At 41.0% G+C, this 16,310-nt stretch overlaps 1 protein-coding gene across 1 annotated transcript in view; it reads right to left on the bottom strand.

The window, feature by feature from the left end:
• nuak1b (NUAK family, SNF1-like kinase, 1b) overlaps window positions 1-13,931 on the bottom strand; it is a 34,105-nt gene extending 20,174 nt beyond the window's left edge. Inside the window, exons 1-2 of the mRNA XM_033967889.2 lie at window positions 12,769-13,931; window positions 484-604 (exon numbers count right to left, since the gene is read on the bottom strand). Coding sequence (XP_033823780.1) covers window positions 484-604; window positions 12,769-13,101 — 454 coding nt within the window. The 5' untranslated portion in view covers window positions 13,102-13,931. The remainder of the gene's footprint in view (window positions 1-483; window positions 605-12,768) is intronic.
• Window positions 13,932-16,310: the final 2,379 nt, after the last annotated feature.

Raw genomic sequence — 16,310 nt, 5'->3', positions numbered from 1 at the left:
CCCTCATATACACTCCATATTTACCGGAGTATAAGTCACACCTGAGTATAAGTCCCACTGCAATATAAGACCCACTGGAGTATAAGTCGCACAGGAGTATAAGTCCCACTGCAGTATAAGTCGCACTGCAGTATAAGTCCCACTGGAATATAAGTCCCACTGGAATATAATTCGCACCTGAGTATAAGTCCCACTGGAGTATAAGGCGCACCTGAGTATAAGTCCCACTGGAGTATAAGTCGCACCTGAGTATAAGTCCCACTGGAGTATAAATCCCACTGGAGTATAAGTCACACCTGAGTATAAGTCACACTGAAGTGTAAGTCGCACCGCAGCCAAAAAATGCATAATAATGAAGAAAAATAAATAAATTCAAATATAAATCACATCTGAGTGATAAGTCGCACCCCCTGCAAAACTATGAAAAAACTGCGACTTATATTCCGGAAAATACGATATATTGTAAAGTAGCACGTTGCTTACCTTCATATATAGAGATGATGTGGGGGTGACGAAGCGATGACATAATTTCGATCTCTCTACGAATGTGAACCATGTCCTGCTCATCTTTGATCTTGTCCTTTCGAATCGACTTGATGGCCACCTACAAAAACACACAATACTTCAGTTAGATTTTGGGGTTTTCGACAGACAAGTAATTATGTTTGCAGAGGTTAGCTGAAACTGATAAATACAAGAAAACCAATAGAACCAACTGTTGAGACAGGTATAGGTAAAAATATAGAGGCAAATTGGTATTTAACTACTACAACTACTACTGTTGCTGCTCTACGCTTGTTACCTTGTCAATAACTTGCCAACCTAGTAATTTTATATATACCCAAAAACTGTTCATTCCAATGATGCAATTAAAACTCGAGTGCTCAGTAACTTTCCTTCATTGACCTTAATAGGCCCATGTAGTTAAACTGTGTGATAATAAACAATAGCATCTTTATCTCCAGCCGCCGTACTCTGTAGTGAGGTGTTTAAACAGAGGAGACATTGTTCTGCTCCTATATTTAATCAGGGAATCACCAAACCATCAAAATAACTCCAATCCTCTTTTAATTGAGGGATCATGGGGTAGTTTCACACGGGATAGGATGGCAGTATCTATAAGCACTGCCCAGCGACAAAGTGATAAAAATGTCATAAAATACTGTTTATCCAGGTAGGGTTGGTACTGCTAAGTTATATGGGGCTCTGGGAAACAGCTAAACCACAACCCGCATTATATGGACAACAGTTGTCTCTCATTATATCGTGGTTTATATAAATTTACATAAATGTTTGATCGACACTACAGTGGAGTGGCGCCAGGACGAAGAGGCGTGGTCAGAGGAACTGTGAAATACACGTGAGTCACTATTAATTAATTAAACAAGAGAGAAATGTGAGAAAATGTTAATGCCTGTGTGAGAAAAGTGTATAAAGTGTGTGGTGAGGGGATTTACAGCTGCAAAACATATATAAAAATTGTAAAAAATAAAGCTGACTACTTCACGGATTTCGCCTACTGCGGATTATTTTTAGAACACAACCCCCACGATAAACAAGGGACCACTGTATACCAAAAAAACTGTACTGGTATTAGTAAATTATAGTTGTATTTTGTGGCTAACAATCCGAACCGACCACACCAATCACTCATTCATACCTCGGTGAAATGTCTTGCCAAAGGACACAATGACAGTACGCACTGGTAGGAGCTGGGATTGAACCACTAATCTTCCAGTTATAAGATACCCACTCTACCACCTAAGCCACTGTAACCTATTGCTAGTGTTTTCAGACAGTTTATCTGCAAAAATACTTCATAACAAAGGGTAGTGATGAAACGAGAAGCGATTAAAACGGAAGTCAGACTGCAAAACTTTGAGATTTACGTTTAAAATGTGAACTTTAAACAGAGTTCTACTATTAAAACACATTTTATTGCAATGCTTTTGTAATTAGACATTTTCCATATTGTTAATAACTAAAGTATGTATTTTAATTGCAATAGTACTTATCGTTACTAGTGGTTGATAAGTGCTTCTATACAGCAAATAGGTCAACTTTACATTTATTTTTTACAACTACTAATTAAAAAGTAACAATGGCTTATTAGAAAGGTACAAAACACTTTCTCTGACTAAAAATAGTCAACAGACCACACTTTAAACCTTTTTTATGAAGGAAAGAGAGTGAGCCGAGGTGAAGCGGGGGTTTGCCAAAGGGCTCTCAGCGTGAGTCTCCACAGTCCGCTACATTTTATTTGGGAATATTTCACTGTCATGGCAATACCACCAAGGTCGAGCTAACTTGGTTCACTCAGCTTCCCATCCTGTTCCAGTTTGAAATGAGGGGTTAGCTTCCTCTAGTCCAAATAAACGAATCACAGTACACTGCCCTGCACATGTCTCTGGAAGTGTAGCCTAAACATTACAATTGGACGTTTCTTTACTTTGATCATGTCTTTTATAGAGCAGGATTGGGCTGAAGTTTGTTAGTTTAAACTTTTGCCTTCTTTCAGTAGCAACCACGGAATGGTACAGACTAAATGGGACTAAACCGAGGCTAAACTAGGGCTAAAGCAGGTCTAAGGACAAATGGGGACTAGAACTAATTCTAAAACATCTTAAACTAGAACTAAACCAGGACTAAACCAGGACCAAAGCAGGTTTAAGGACAAATGGGGACTACAATTAGCTCTGAAACATCTTAAACTAGAGCTAAAACAGGACTAAAACAGGACTAAACCAGGACTAAACCATATCTAAGGGCAAAAAACATCTTCAATTAGAGCTAAACCAGGACTAAACCATGTCTAAGGGCAAATGGGGTCTAAACTAGCTCTAAAACATCCTAAACTAGAACTAAACCAAGGCTAAAACAGGTCAAATGAGGACTCCATCAGTAATAGTAAACCAAACAAAACAAGTTCTTAACCTGATAACCAGGAAGTAAAGACTGTCTCACATGGGACTTAACTTGAATTAATGTGCATTATGTAGCTTTTCTGGTGAAAGGTCTGTCACCTGCTGTTGATGACGTTATTGTTTGTCAGGAATGTTCAACAAAATATGGCATTAAACTCTATCTCCATGGCGACAAGCTGGAGACATCACAGGGTCAAATTACAGGTCAAATGTTTAAAGGCGTGACACAGTAAGACGCATGTTTTCAAGTTACTTTTTGCAATTAAAACAACTTTAATTAAAAATGTGAGATAGATAGGTTTAATGCTATGTCTTCTTCTACTTCCATCTTCACTCTCTCTCATTAGTCTGTTAAGACAAATCTGACAAATCTGGTATTGACACACATAGAGAGCGGGACAGTGCACAAAAAATATTGGTGCCAATTATTGCATGACTTTTCCATATCAAACCAACAGGAATGAGTGGGAAAACCCCTCCAGTATCACCAATAACCAATATATCAACCATCCCTACTCGTGCATAATACTCTCCTTTAATAAAATCCCAAAACACAGAACACTGAGTTTATTTGGTCTAAAGTTTGTTGGTTTAAACTTTTGTCCTCCCGGTTCTGCAGAGCATGGGTTGTAATTCAGTGGAGGCCCGTCTTTCTTCCTTGCAGCAGTAAGAAACCACAGGCCGGCAGTGGGTGCCAAGCTAATTACTGTGTACATCAATAAAAATAGGACCAAACCGGATCACTCCCATCCAGAGAACGTGCCTCAACTTCATCGCATTTGAAGAACTCATAGTAATGGACGGGAATGGGTCTGAGGGGGTCCGGCCTGCTGCGCTCAAAATTGGTCAAATTGGTTTGTTTTTAATGTTTTCCTCGAACTTGGATTCCTTAGGTTTTTAAACTAGAAACACATTCAGATCCAGTACAGTTTGGTAAAGGTTAAGTATGATGCGGGATTTTCATGTACTACAATTTTTGGCAATCTTCTTAAAACTGTTTTCTCATCTAACTTTTGACAGTAGATGTTTTGATCCAGTGTAGTCCTGGACTAGTTGTGTATTCACGCATGGTCCTGGTTTGACCGCAGTTTAGTCCTGATGTAGACTTAGTTTGGTCCTGTTCTAGTCCTGGTCAACACTCGTTTTTCCCGTTTTAGACAAAATAGCTGTATTTGTATTTAAGTGTGGACCTGGTTTAATTCTGAGGATTACAACTAGGTCAGGCTTATTATGTGAATTGTAGTCAGTTAAACACCACTTGTAAATATTTTCACTAATGCACTACATCACTCTCTTGGACTGAAAACTGAGACCAATTCAAGACTCACGTTTAATTGAGAAATCGCTTACAAATGTAAAACCAAGATAAGTATAATCTTAACACTTTATAAGAACAGCACTACTATTAGCCTGGGCCCATTACAATGGATGAGAGGCTCTTGTCCAAGAAGTTCACTTTGAGGAGCCCCAATGCTCTTAAATACTCTGCTACCAGTTTAAAATAAAGCTTGAACAAAGACTCATAATGAACAAAGTTTATTAAGAACGATTCAGGCTTAGTAACTACGTAATACTCGAACTTCTAACTTTAATCCCTTAAAGCAGGCATCCCCTATTAGGCAAAGTTGACTTTTCAGAGCTTTTAACCACGTTATAGTTGTTTCCTTCCACCATTGACTCACCCGGGGTTGTATTTTGAGTGATTCGTGCATGTTTGAGCAATCTTTAATCAATTATTTTCAAGACGCCATATTGCCGATCAATGCCGATTTTTTACTACTTACTTTGTTCTCCAATTTTATGTTCTTATTCGGTGATACGTGGAGGATTCGGCAGCGTTGTGCAGTCAATTTTTTTTCCTCACCACACACTTTATACACTTTTCTCACACAGGCGTTAACATTTTCTCACATTTCTCTCTTGTTTAAACACTCTCAAAGTTCAAACCTTCGTAGGCGCCTTTGTCAGTGCAGAACGTTTCATCGACATCGTGGGTTTTGGGGAAAAAAACTTGACAATGGTCTACAGTCCCTTAGCCAATCAGAACGCAGAACACAACGCACGTTCATATGCTGTGAAAAAGCATGTAAAATTGCGATAAACTGTACATATATATTATAAATTGAGTCTTTGTTGATGCTTTGTTATGACTAATTACGATGCAGCAGTGTAGTTATTATAAAGTATCACCAAATATTAAACAGCACAGGTCCAAGTCAAAGTCAAAATTTACTTATTACAAAAGGGGCTTCCCATTCATCTTAATGACCCCAGATTCCTTGTTTTAAGCGGGTGAACTTTGCGACCTGCTCTCCCACAGTGGGGTTGAGTTTGAGCCAGGTATCTCTGCAGCCTCTCCTCATGTTCCCCTGACTCTGAAACGGGTGATTAAACAGGACTGTGGATCAGACAGCGGAGCCAGCTGGCCCACTGTCCTCAACTCTCATCTCTATTACTGTCAAGACACTAGAAATGTGTATCAGCCCTTCAAATCAGAGCCATCCAGATATTTAGACTGGACCTGGTTTAGTTCATGTTAGTAGCCTGAACTTAGCTTAGTGTTTGGTTTCGGTTTAGCTGCGTTTGACCCTGTTTTGAAAAAGCGTGCAGAGTTAAGCAGATTTTTTTTACTGTGAGTTGGCGTGTTGGTGTTAAGCTGCTTTCTCAATGAACATGACAGAATTTTAACGCTACACACCACCAGAAATGTTGCTACTTGTGTCCCGGGAGATATCTATCTATCTCCATGGAAAACTTAAATTGAGTGGGCTTGCCTCGCCACAGATCTGACCTGTAAGAATGATCGTTTTCAAGGTAATACACCAGTAATTGAACAAATACAGCACAGATTCACAGACGTTCAATGCCATACTGCTGCACAATAAAGGGAATGATTAATAACATCTCCACGGAGACGAGCAAATGGCCGACCCTCCGCCAGAAATGTTACACAGTGTTAAATGCTACATGTGAACCAAATATTTTACGAAGCGTTTGCAAACTTCTTGTCTCTTCTCAGTCCAGTTGAGAAAGACCGTACTGGAATGATTAAGGAGTCTGTCACTTTTACATAGAAGTACAATATGAAAAACACCCAGGATCATAACACTATTCCTCTAACACCACATCTACTTCAGGAATGTCAGACTTCCCCCTCCGAACCTCTCCAGTGGATCCATTTTTGGGCGGTGATGTAATCCTCCTGAATTCATATTGATATAAGTGAGGTCGTCCCGGGCTTGTTTTGGTACTGGGGTCCCCCTTCCCTCCCTCTCTCTCTCTCTCTCTCTCCCTCCTTTCTCCCTCTGTCTCTCACTATTCTCAACCAATCCAACTCCCCTCATTCTATACCTCTCTCTTCATCCTGCTCCCTTTTCTTCTCTTGGCTACACCTTTCTCTCTCTCTCTGTCTATACCCCCCATACCTCTCCCTCTCTTGTCCCCAACTCTCATCATTCTATACCACTCTCTCCATCCCGTTCCCTTTTTTCTCTTGGCTACATCTTTTTCTCTTTATCTCTCTCTCTCCTGCTTCTCTCTTTGTCTTGGCTTTTAACCCCACCTTTCCCTCTCTCTTCCTCCACCCCCCCATAACTCCCCTCATACTCTCTTGGCTACACCTTTTTTCTTTCTCTTTCTCTCTCTCTGCTGCTCTTTAACTTTCTCTCATGAAAACTTTTCCTCTTTCTACATCAGTTTCTCCCTCTTCTCTTTTTCTCTCTTCTTATACCCACTCTCCCTATCTCTCTTTTTCAATCAACCTCCCATCTATTCATCCCTCCCTCTCCTCCTCTCTTCTCCCTTTTCTCTCTCCCTGCTTCTCTCTCTCCCTCTCTGCTCTCTTAATCTCTCTCTCCCTCTCTGCTCTCTTAATCTCTCTCTACCCTCTCTCTCTCTCATTCTTCAATCTCCCTTTTCTTCTCCTGGCTACACCTTTCTCTCTCTCCCGCTTTTCCCTTTCTCTTTCTTCCTCCACCCCCCCCAATAACTGCCCTCATTCTATACCTCTCTATCCATCCCGCTCCCTTTTCTTCTTTTGGCTACACCTTGCTCTCTCTCTTTCTCTCTCTGCTGCTCTTTAATTCTTTTCTCCACCCTTTCTCTCTCTCCCTCTACCTCCCCATACCTCTCCCTTTTTTGCCCCATAACTCCCCTCATTCTATACCTCTCTCTCTCTTTTACTCTCTTGGCTACACCTTTTTTTCTTTCTCTTCTGCTCTTAAACTTTCTCATGAAAACTTTTCCTCTTTCTACATCATTGTTTCTCCCTCTTCTCTTTTTCTCTCTGCTCCTTCCACTCTCCCTATCTCTCTTTTTCAGTCACCCTCCCATCCTGCCCTGTTCCCCTCTCTTCTCCTCTCTCTCTCCCCCACTGCTCTCTTAATCTCTTTCTGTCCTGTATCTCTCTCATTCTCCTCTTTTTAACCCCCCCTCTCTTCCTCTCTCCCTCTGCCCCGCTCTACCCCTCTCTTCCCCTCTCTGTCCTGTCCTCTCCCTCTCGTTCATGACGGATACAGGATATTAACCTTCTCTTTGCTCTCATTTCCTGCTGTGAAAGGCCTTTTATGTGTCACTGCTCATTTGGTCCTGGGATAACGTGATATCGTCTTTAGAAGAGTCATCACTATAGCATTTAATACACTGGGACGTAGGGTTCTCCAAATACCCCCAAAAACACTTCACAGGCTCAACCGTGACTGACCCAGGGACAAACAATGGACAGAAACAGGACTTTGCACTCAGGAATGTCAAAGATTTAAAAAGAATTTAACAGGGACTAAACAGGGACTAAACCAGGACTAAACTAAGACTAAACAAGGAGTTAACCAGGACTAAACCAGGACTAAATAAGAACTAAACCAGGACTAGACTAGGGCTAAATCAGGACTAAACCAGGACTAGACCAGGACTAAACTAAGACTAAACAAGGAGTAAACCAGAACTAAACCAGGACTAAACTAAGACTAAACAAGGAGTAAACCAGGATTAAACCAGGACTAAACCAGGACTACACCAAAATTAAACCAGGACTAAACCAAGACTAAAACAGGACTAAAACAGGACTAAAACAGGACTAAACCAGGACTAAACCAGGGCTAAATAAGGACTAAACCAGGACTAGACCAGGACTAAAGCAGGACTAAAACAGAATTAACCAGGTCTAAAACAGAATTAACCAGGTCTAAACCAGGACTAAACCGGGACTAAACCAGGACTAAACCAGGTCTAAACCAGGACTAAACCAGGACTAAACCAGGACTAAACCAGGGCTAAAGCAGGACTATACCATTATACCATACCATTATATACATCTCTGCAGTGCTGTATTTATATGAATTGTAATGTTTCTCATCGTTGTCTTTATTATTTGGAAACAACAATATGATGACAAAACGTTTAATGCCATACTAGGGAATATTTCCAGGCAAAGTAATAGCATCTGTTGGAGCCTCCACCAGAATTACACAGTGCATGTGTAAGTTCTGGTTGGCTCTGTTTAGTCCTGGTTTAGGTCCATGTTAGTCTGGTTTAGCTGTGGTTTTGTCTTAAATTAGTCCTGGTTTCATGAGCATGCACCTTCTCAGAACATCTCTGAGCTCATGGGCATAAACTGCAGGGACATTTGCCATTTTGCTAAACAGTATTTCAAACACTGGTGGTTCAGTTCTGGATTAGTCCTGGTTTAGTTCTGATTTGCTTCCAGCTTTATCCAAGCAATATAATTTTTACATCAACGCACATAATTCCAAAAATGCTCTTTCACTCTCCCTATAATCATAGCCCAGTGTGGTTAGGGCTGAAGTGGTCCTGGTTAAGTCCTGGTTGGTCCAATTCTTACCATTTTACTCAGCCACGTAAAATATCAAATATGTTGTGTTTGTGTTGACATAATATCCTATTTTGTATGGTTTAGTTTTGGATTGGCCCTGGTTTAGTCTTGATTCAATTAATTCTATACATGCAAAATCGTGTTTTACCATTGATATACTGTCATCAAAACTGTTAGCGGTTTGGTCTTGGTTTAGTCCCAGTTCTAGTGTTGTCACGATATGGAAAAACTCAATTTCTCTTTATTTAGACAACAGAATGTGATTTTCAACATTATCTTAGTACTTATATGTGGCGTATACTAGTCTTCACAACACTTCACCCACACTACTTAGTATGAAAGTGGTGTGTGCGTGAATGTTGGTGGTCAGAGGGGCCAATGCCGCAGATTAGCAGCCTCACCTATGTCAGACGACCCCAGGGCAGCTGCGACTACAATAGTACTTTACCGTCAACGAGTGTGGACTGAATGAATAATGCACGAAACTGTAAAGCGGTTTTGAGCATCTGGAAAGCACTACATAAGAATATTATTATTGTCGTTGTTATCATTATTATTATATTCAGGAATGGTTAATTTCTGTCCCGTGAATGTAACTTTTTAGTATCAATACCTGCTCAAATGAGTATCTAGTTTCGAGACTAGTATTAGTATCTGATTTTCAACACATCTGACAACCATACCCAAGTCAGTCCCCATTTAATCCTGTTTTAGCTCTCATTTAATCCTGGTTTTATCTGCAGGTCTTAAAATACTACTTACGCTCAACTACTCATCATATATCTTAGGTTTCCATGTACCTGCCTTGTAATAAAACACACAACTTTGCACATGCTGACAGTCGATTATAGCTTCTCTTTTGCTGACGTACAATGTGCCCACAACCGATCCATCTTTCTCAAAATGCCATCCGCTAAAGTATCTCCTTCCTCTGGTCTCTGCGTCTCTCGTTTGTGGCACGGACAGCGGAAAGGTAAAAGAATTTAAAGAAGGTTGCATAACAGTCTCACCACACTGTCATATCTGCTGTTTCAAGTCACAAGGGACCGTGGTCAGGAGGTCGAGTCAACTTTAGCACAGTCACACGTGGAGAGAGAAGAGGTCTGACCTATTTTGCAGACAGATTTTTGTTGTGCAATGAATTTGAGGACATGAAATTTGGTTTTATTGCAAAATAGGATCTGACAGACGATGCATGGTTGATGATTGTTACATTTTTTGCAAGTAACATCTAAAATAAATGTTGAAATATTGGTCTGGTCTACATTAAATCTAAACCAGAGCTAAACCAAGACTAAATCAGAACCAAAACAAGACTAAACCAAGATAAAACCCAAGATAAGGCCCAATTACCAAACCAGGACAACATCTGTTCTAAACCAGGGCTAAACCAGTGCAAAACAATTGGATTTAAACTGGAAAACATGCCCGCAGTATGTAATAAATCAGGATTAGGAAAACACCCATGAGAAAGCATATCTCACCGCCAAGATCAGTACTGATGAAGACATTTTTGTGCACAAATTGAATTCATATTAGCTCATATTGCATATTTTAAAACCTGTCAAAACTACATTTGAAAAACGGCTCAACACTGTAATCTTACCTGCTAAACCAATACAAGAATCACATGCGTTTCAGAACCACTACCCGCAATAACGCTAACACATGAGCCGTGTCCTTCTCTAACTTAGTCTACTGCAATACTTTTTCCACCGTATAACGTTCCAAGTTACTCAAGCCATCCATTTCATCTTTCAAATACTGATACCAATACTATGTTCAGCCAATCAAAACCGACTTTGGAAAAACAGCAAGTGACTTCGACCCATGTCAACATAAGTTAGGCATTGTGCAAGTTCAGATGCTAATAAAAGCAAACCACTTCATATTGGAGCTGCTGCTTTGACAACTGAATAGGAAAACACACTATGGTGGACGTCAGGGAGCCAAGTGGGACAGGCCAGTGGAGAGTTTCTGTAATATTACCAAGCAGCACGTGACCATTTGTGCATGAGGCTATTAAACTAAAAAGTTGGGTAGACATTTACTTATGCTGTAGATATTTGAACCACTGTGAGTTGAAAATAGTGTTTGAGCAAGACAAGAAAAAAGGTTGTGGTTACATTTTATGCCATGATATCGTTAGTATTGCTTTAGTGCATTATTTGCTTAGTCAAATTATGAATGAAATCCCAAAACATCAACAATCATTCTTATTTTTACAACATCCCTTTACTCTATTCACAATATGGATGTGTACTGTGTTACGTCTACCTGATTAATGTTGTTTTGAACACCTCGAGCACATGTTTGGCTCCTCTGCACTCCTCTGATGAAACAGGGGGCCCACGTTGACCTTATCCTAAGTTTTGCCCTGGCATGCCTGGTGTATGGAAAGTTCCCCGTGTCCTGCCAGTGCTCGACACCCGGGTCAAATTCTGCAGCATGTTGACATGTATTTGGGTATCTAGGTGAAGCGTGTTATAGGACAGGGTAAGGACGGGACACAATAACAGATGGGACTTTCAGTTTAGTAAAGTAATCATTTCAAAACTTAAAGTCAGGTGTAACGATGAACAGAAAAAACTACACTGGGCGAATATAGATGCAAGAAAAAACAGAAAAAATCGATTTGTTTATGATTTTGTCTGTTTTTTCTGGTCCAGTTCAAACTTTGTCCTGGTTTAATCCTAGTGCAATATAGACAGGGTATATTACATCTTTTGCAATCAGAAAATGACCTCAAAACTGTTGCATATAACAAGACGCTGACAATCATTAATACGGAAGCATACCCATTACACTATATTTAAAATGAGCACGGGAATACTTTGCGCATTAGGAAATACCAGTTTTTACAGTTGCAACCCCAGAGGGAAAAGCCAGAGGGATGGACGAACATAAACAAAACAAACCATGACACGTGCCGGGCCAGCTGCTTTAGACTGAAGCGAGTGAGGCTGCAGCTCCAGACCTCTCCAGAGCATAGTCACGCACTTTCCATGATGCTTTGAGGGTCAGAGGAGGCGCAGCAGTCGGTCAGAAGCTGGATTTGCGCTCGGGTATCCGGTCATGTGGCCTCTGTACCGGATGAGCGCGTGCCACGGTCCTGCCCTGTCCCCCTGTTTTAGCACCAGGAGGGGGTGTCCCAGCGGAATGGAGGACGTGTGCAATGACTAAACAACATGGAGAGTATTTCGGGAGCGCTCGTGTTCACATAGAGGCACATACTGTACCAATATTAAAAAACAAGGATGAACCAGGACTAAGCTTAGAGATAGGAATGTATAAACCAGGTCAAGAGAGATGAAACTGAGCTTAAAGGTGCATTATGGGACTTCTTTTCTGACTGACTCTTTTTTGACACACCACCTGCTCTGCTCACCTCCACAGAGAAGTTATTCATTTCTCTGACGTCTTCCACATTATAGCATGAAATGTATCTAATATATACTACTTTTAAACTATAAATTGCTAGATAATGTCATACTGTTGAACATTCAAAGCAGGTGGCAGACTCTTCACCAGAAAAACCTTCAGAGTGCACTTATATCCATGTTGGAGCGCTGTTGTCCACATGGATACATAAACACTACTGTAGTTTGCAGCATAGAGCGCTGGACCTAGTTTGGTTCTCTTCTTTGGGTTAGTCCTGGTCTAAGCCCAGTTTTTCTCCAGGTTTAGTCCCAGTTTAGTCCGAGCATCTATGGCACATGTCAGCGTGTGTAAGATAGTTAGTTAGTTTGTGTTTTTGGCTCAGTAAACAGCAGTTATGGTTTACTTCAGGACCTATTGATTTAGTGGTTGTTTAGTCCAGATATTGTCCCACTTGCATAATGCATGGTCAAAGGTCAAACATTTGGGACCCAACACCAACTTAGCCTCTCTTTTAAGACAATGCAATACAGAATTTAAGTTCGTAATGTTAAAAAAAGACAAAATGAAGGTGTTTAGTCTGAAAACCGCTGCACTGCGCATTAAAAACACGTCAAATATCCAAACAGTTCTCACCACTCTGCCTGAATGCCGCTCTATGGCCTTCTTGACCTTGCCGTAGGTGCCTCTGCCCAGCGTCTCCAGCAGCTCGTAGCGGTGTTTCAGGTTGTGCTTGTGGTGGTGCTTCTTCACGCCTGAGTTCCTCCGCGCCTCGCTCGTTCCCGCTGCCCCCGGCGTGTCCTCGGGTGAGCTGCAGGCCGGTACCGGTGGATTAGGAGGAGGTGGAGGAGGTGGAGGAGGAGGAGGAGGGGAGCGCTCGACCCGGGACAGCCTGCCCAGAGACGCGTGCGCCTTGAGGGACTCGGAGCGCGATGGCCTCCGGTGCGGCGAGAAATACGCGGTCTCCATCTCCAAAGGGATTATAACAACCTTTCCCAAAGTTAAATATCTCTACTAAATGATAATACAGCCTAACACTTATAAACTAGTCGTAATAATAGCGGTAATAAATAAATAAATTACAAAGAATAGCGTCGTTTTCTTATCATAACCTCTTATTATATGGAATTGCGCAGATTGCAGACTGTCTCGATCATTTGTCATTGATCAGTGTGATAAACTGCGATACTCTTCCAGCCTAATCATGTAATACTCGCGAAATAATCAGTCCTCTGTGCATATGCATCATAATAGCCTGAAATATTGGCTATATGTAAAAATCTAGTGTCGTTACTGGCATAAAATAGGCCCTCAGTGTCGAAATCCGCAGCCACTCATAACTCAAGGCTGAAATATTGTCTATAATGAAAAAAAAATTTAAAAAACGCATAAAAATGAATTTGGTCTGATCTCACCCCTCGATGCGCGGATGTGATCTTGCCAAATTCACTACCGACCAAACCACCGACTCGTATCTAGGAGAGGAAGGCGAAAACGCTGCGACAAACCCGGCATTCTGGATAAAAATGACCCTCATTTTGTCCACAGCCTCGCAGGTAGATGCCCCAGCTCGCTCACTCGTCGGCGGGGGTCTGGAGCGTGTCGTGCGCCTTCAAGCCCCGCGCCATGGCCCCGAGAAAGGTTCTGGAGGAGAGTTTGGGACGCGCGTAACGATCAGACTCTACAATCTCAACCCGACGCGACGTGTTTCTGGCCATGTTCGTTGCCCGGCTCGCCTCTCTCTTTCTCCGCGCGGTGGCCACTCTTGTTTCTGTCTTTCTCTCTCTCCAACGTGCGCGAGGTTGTGGATAAGGAACGCGAAAGGAGCCGTGTCTGTGGGCGTGGTTAACACTGGCCCTGCGCCGTCCCCCCCGTGCGTCTCCTCCACTGCCTTTTCCTTTGTGCTCTTTTTTGGCTTTTAACTGTCTGTAAAACACTGCATCATTACGCACGAGCCCCTTTTAAAAACTTAAAACCCAAAACAAGATTATCAACACCCAGAACTAAGGCGCTCTTCACACTGTTTCACACTGCGTTTTGTGAACGTGTCCAGATCAATAGAGTGCGTTTAAACTGCATTGTCTGCTGTTACTTTCCATTGTTAACTGTCATATACACATGGGTTTTGTCCTCTGCCAGTGGACCTACTTTTGAAATGTTTGGAGAAGGCAAAATGTCTATGGAAACTATATGTTTATGCCTGCATACTTTTGGCATAAACATGATTTGCTCAATGAATACAACACTAATGTTTGCAAGTGTAGCCTAGTATTCAATCAAATAACAATAGGCCTTATGTAATATTAATTGAGTCTAGGATGAAGTGTCATGTGAGTTCATTAGGTCTGCCTGCAGGGCCGGTCCAGCCTATAAGCAGACTAAGCAGCTGCTTAGGGCCCCAATGTCACCAGAGGGCCCCCTAGAGCCATTTGTATTGAAAATAATATAATATGTAAAGTTATACTAGAAACAGTGCTTGGGTGTTTACAGCAACCTAAATATTCCTCTATAAAGATTATATTTGTTTGTTTTTTGTTAGAAATATATATATATATATATATATATATATATATATATATATATATATATATATATATATATATATATATATATAGTACCAAAATATCTGCTGCCTACATTTGTTTTATCTATGTGTTCACACCCCGAGTTGCACTGAGGCTGCTGAGGTACTTTTGAACTTCTGTTTTACAAGTTAGATTAAAACATTTCAGTCTTTTGGTGACATAAATAGAAACACAATAGGTCAAGATGATGAGAGCCTGGTCATAATGTCGTCAAATGTGAGTCACCAATAGCTGAGTCCAGGTACATCCACTGTCCAGGGGCCCAGACACACATTCTGCTTAGGGCCCTCTGAAAGCTAGGACCGGCCCTGCTTCCTTATCTACACAACTTCATTATAGTGCCATACATACACACAGTGCTCCATGCACAGGGGTATTTCAGGAGTAAAAATAGTCTACTTTTTACCAAGTTTTACTGGGTTAAATGTGCAAACTATCTGAGAATATAGACCCACATGACTCAGGGGTTATGGTGAATAGCAACTCATTAAAGTTTTGTTTTGTTTAAAGAATGTGACAGTTACATTTTGCACATAATCACTTGTAATCAAAGGCTGGAGACTTCACCATTTGCAGTTTATGTTGTAAAACCTTTTGTACTTTATCTGTGTTGTATCCTGCTTCCTGTTACAGACAACATTTTGAGCACTTTTCATCCTTCAAAAGAGGCATTTCTAATCAACTGTTATGCTATGGAACAGTCCTCTTATTTCATCATTCTGAAACCCATGGCCAGTGTGAGGTGACAAATTCACCTCACACAGGCATGTCTTTGAGGGGAGAAAACACAACATATTCACCGGGAGGGTTGGCCGCCTGGGATTTGCTGAGGGACTGCAGAGCTAACCACTCTGCCACCACATGTCGCCATCTTTTGTTATATCCTGTCACAACATCCTCACTCATATATCAACTCGTGTGACTTTATTGGGTCAGTATTGAGTAAACAGTTTTGACAAATATTAATAGCAAACACAATGTGATCATAGGAGAGAATGGGCTTTTCGGGCTGTAAACCTGATACTTGACACCAGCGTGCTTTCATTAGGCCATGATAAAACACATACACTGGCCCTGTTTACCAGTGCTATACATTTCCTCCCTGACTTGTGTATATTTGTCATGCTAAATGAATTCATATGCATCTGGTTCCCATAATGAAGCAGAGTGGAGTTTCGTCTCAAATGGGATTATCAGGCTAATCCTCGTCAGATGTACTGCCTTTATAAGCAAATGTTTTCTTACAAGGTCCTTTCAACTTTTTACAATTTGGCCAACAAATTGTTGTAAGAATCCAGGTTTTTAGGTGAGCTAATAAACTGTTACAATAGAGACAATTGCACAAGGCTTATGCAAGTTATAGCAATCAATCAGTGGGATTTCTGTTTGATGCAAATGCTCAAGCCACAGACAGATGTGTATAGACCATACTTTGGACCTGTCTCACACCTGGGCAAAGTCATCAATATATTAAAAGAAACAATATATATATAATAAATGACATTCAGATTAACAAATAAGAGATCAATGCAGTTACATAAAGCAATAGGTATATTTGTTTAATGCTAACGAAAGTGTGCTATGCTACAAATA

Source organism: Periophthalmus magnuspinnatus, chromosome 6, assembly GCF_009829125.3.
Source record: "Periophthalmus magnuspinnatus isolate fPerMag1 chromosome 6, fPerMag1.2.pri, whole genome shotgun sequence".
Lineage (NCBI taxonomy): Eukaryota > Metazoa > Chordata > Actinopteri > Gobiiformes > Gobiidae > Periophthalmus > Periophthalmus magnuspinnatus.
Note: the sequence above shows the minus strand (reverse complement) of the source record. Positions and strands in the feature narration are given on the sequence as shown.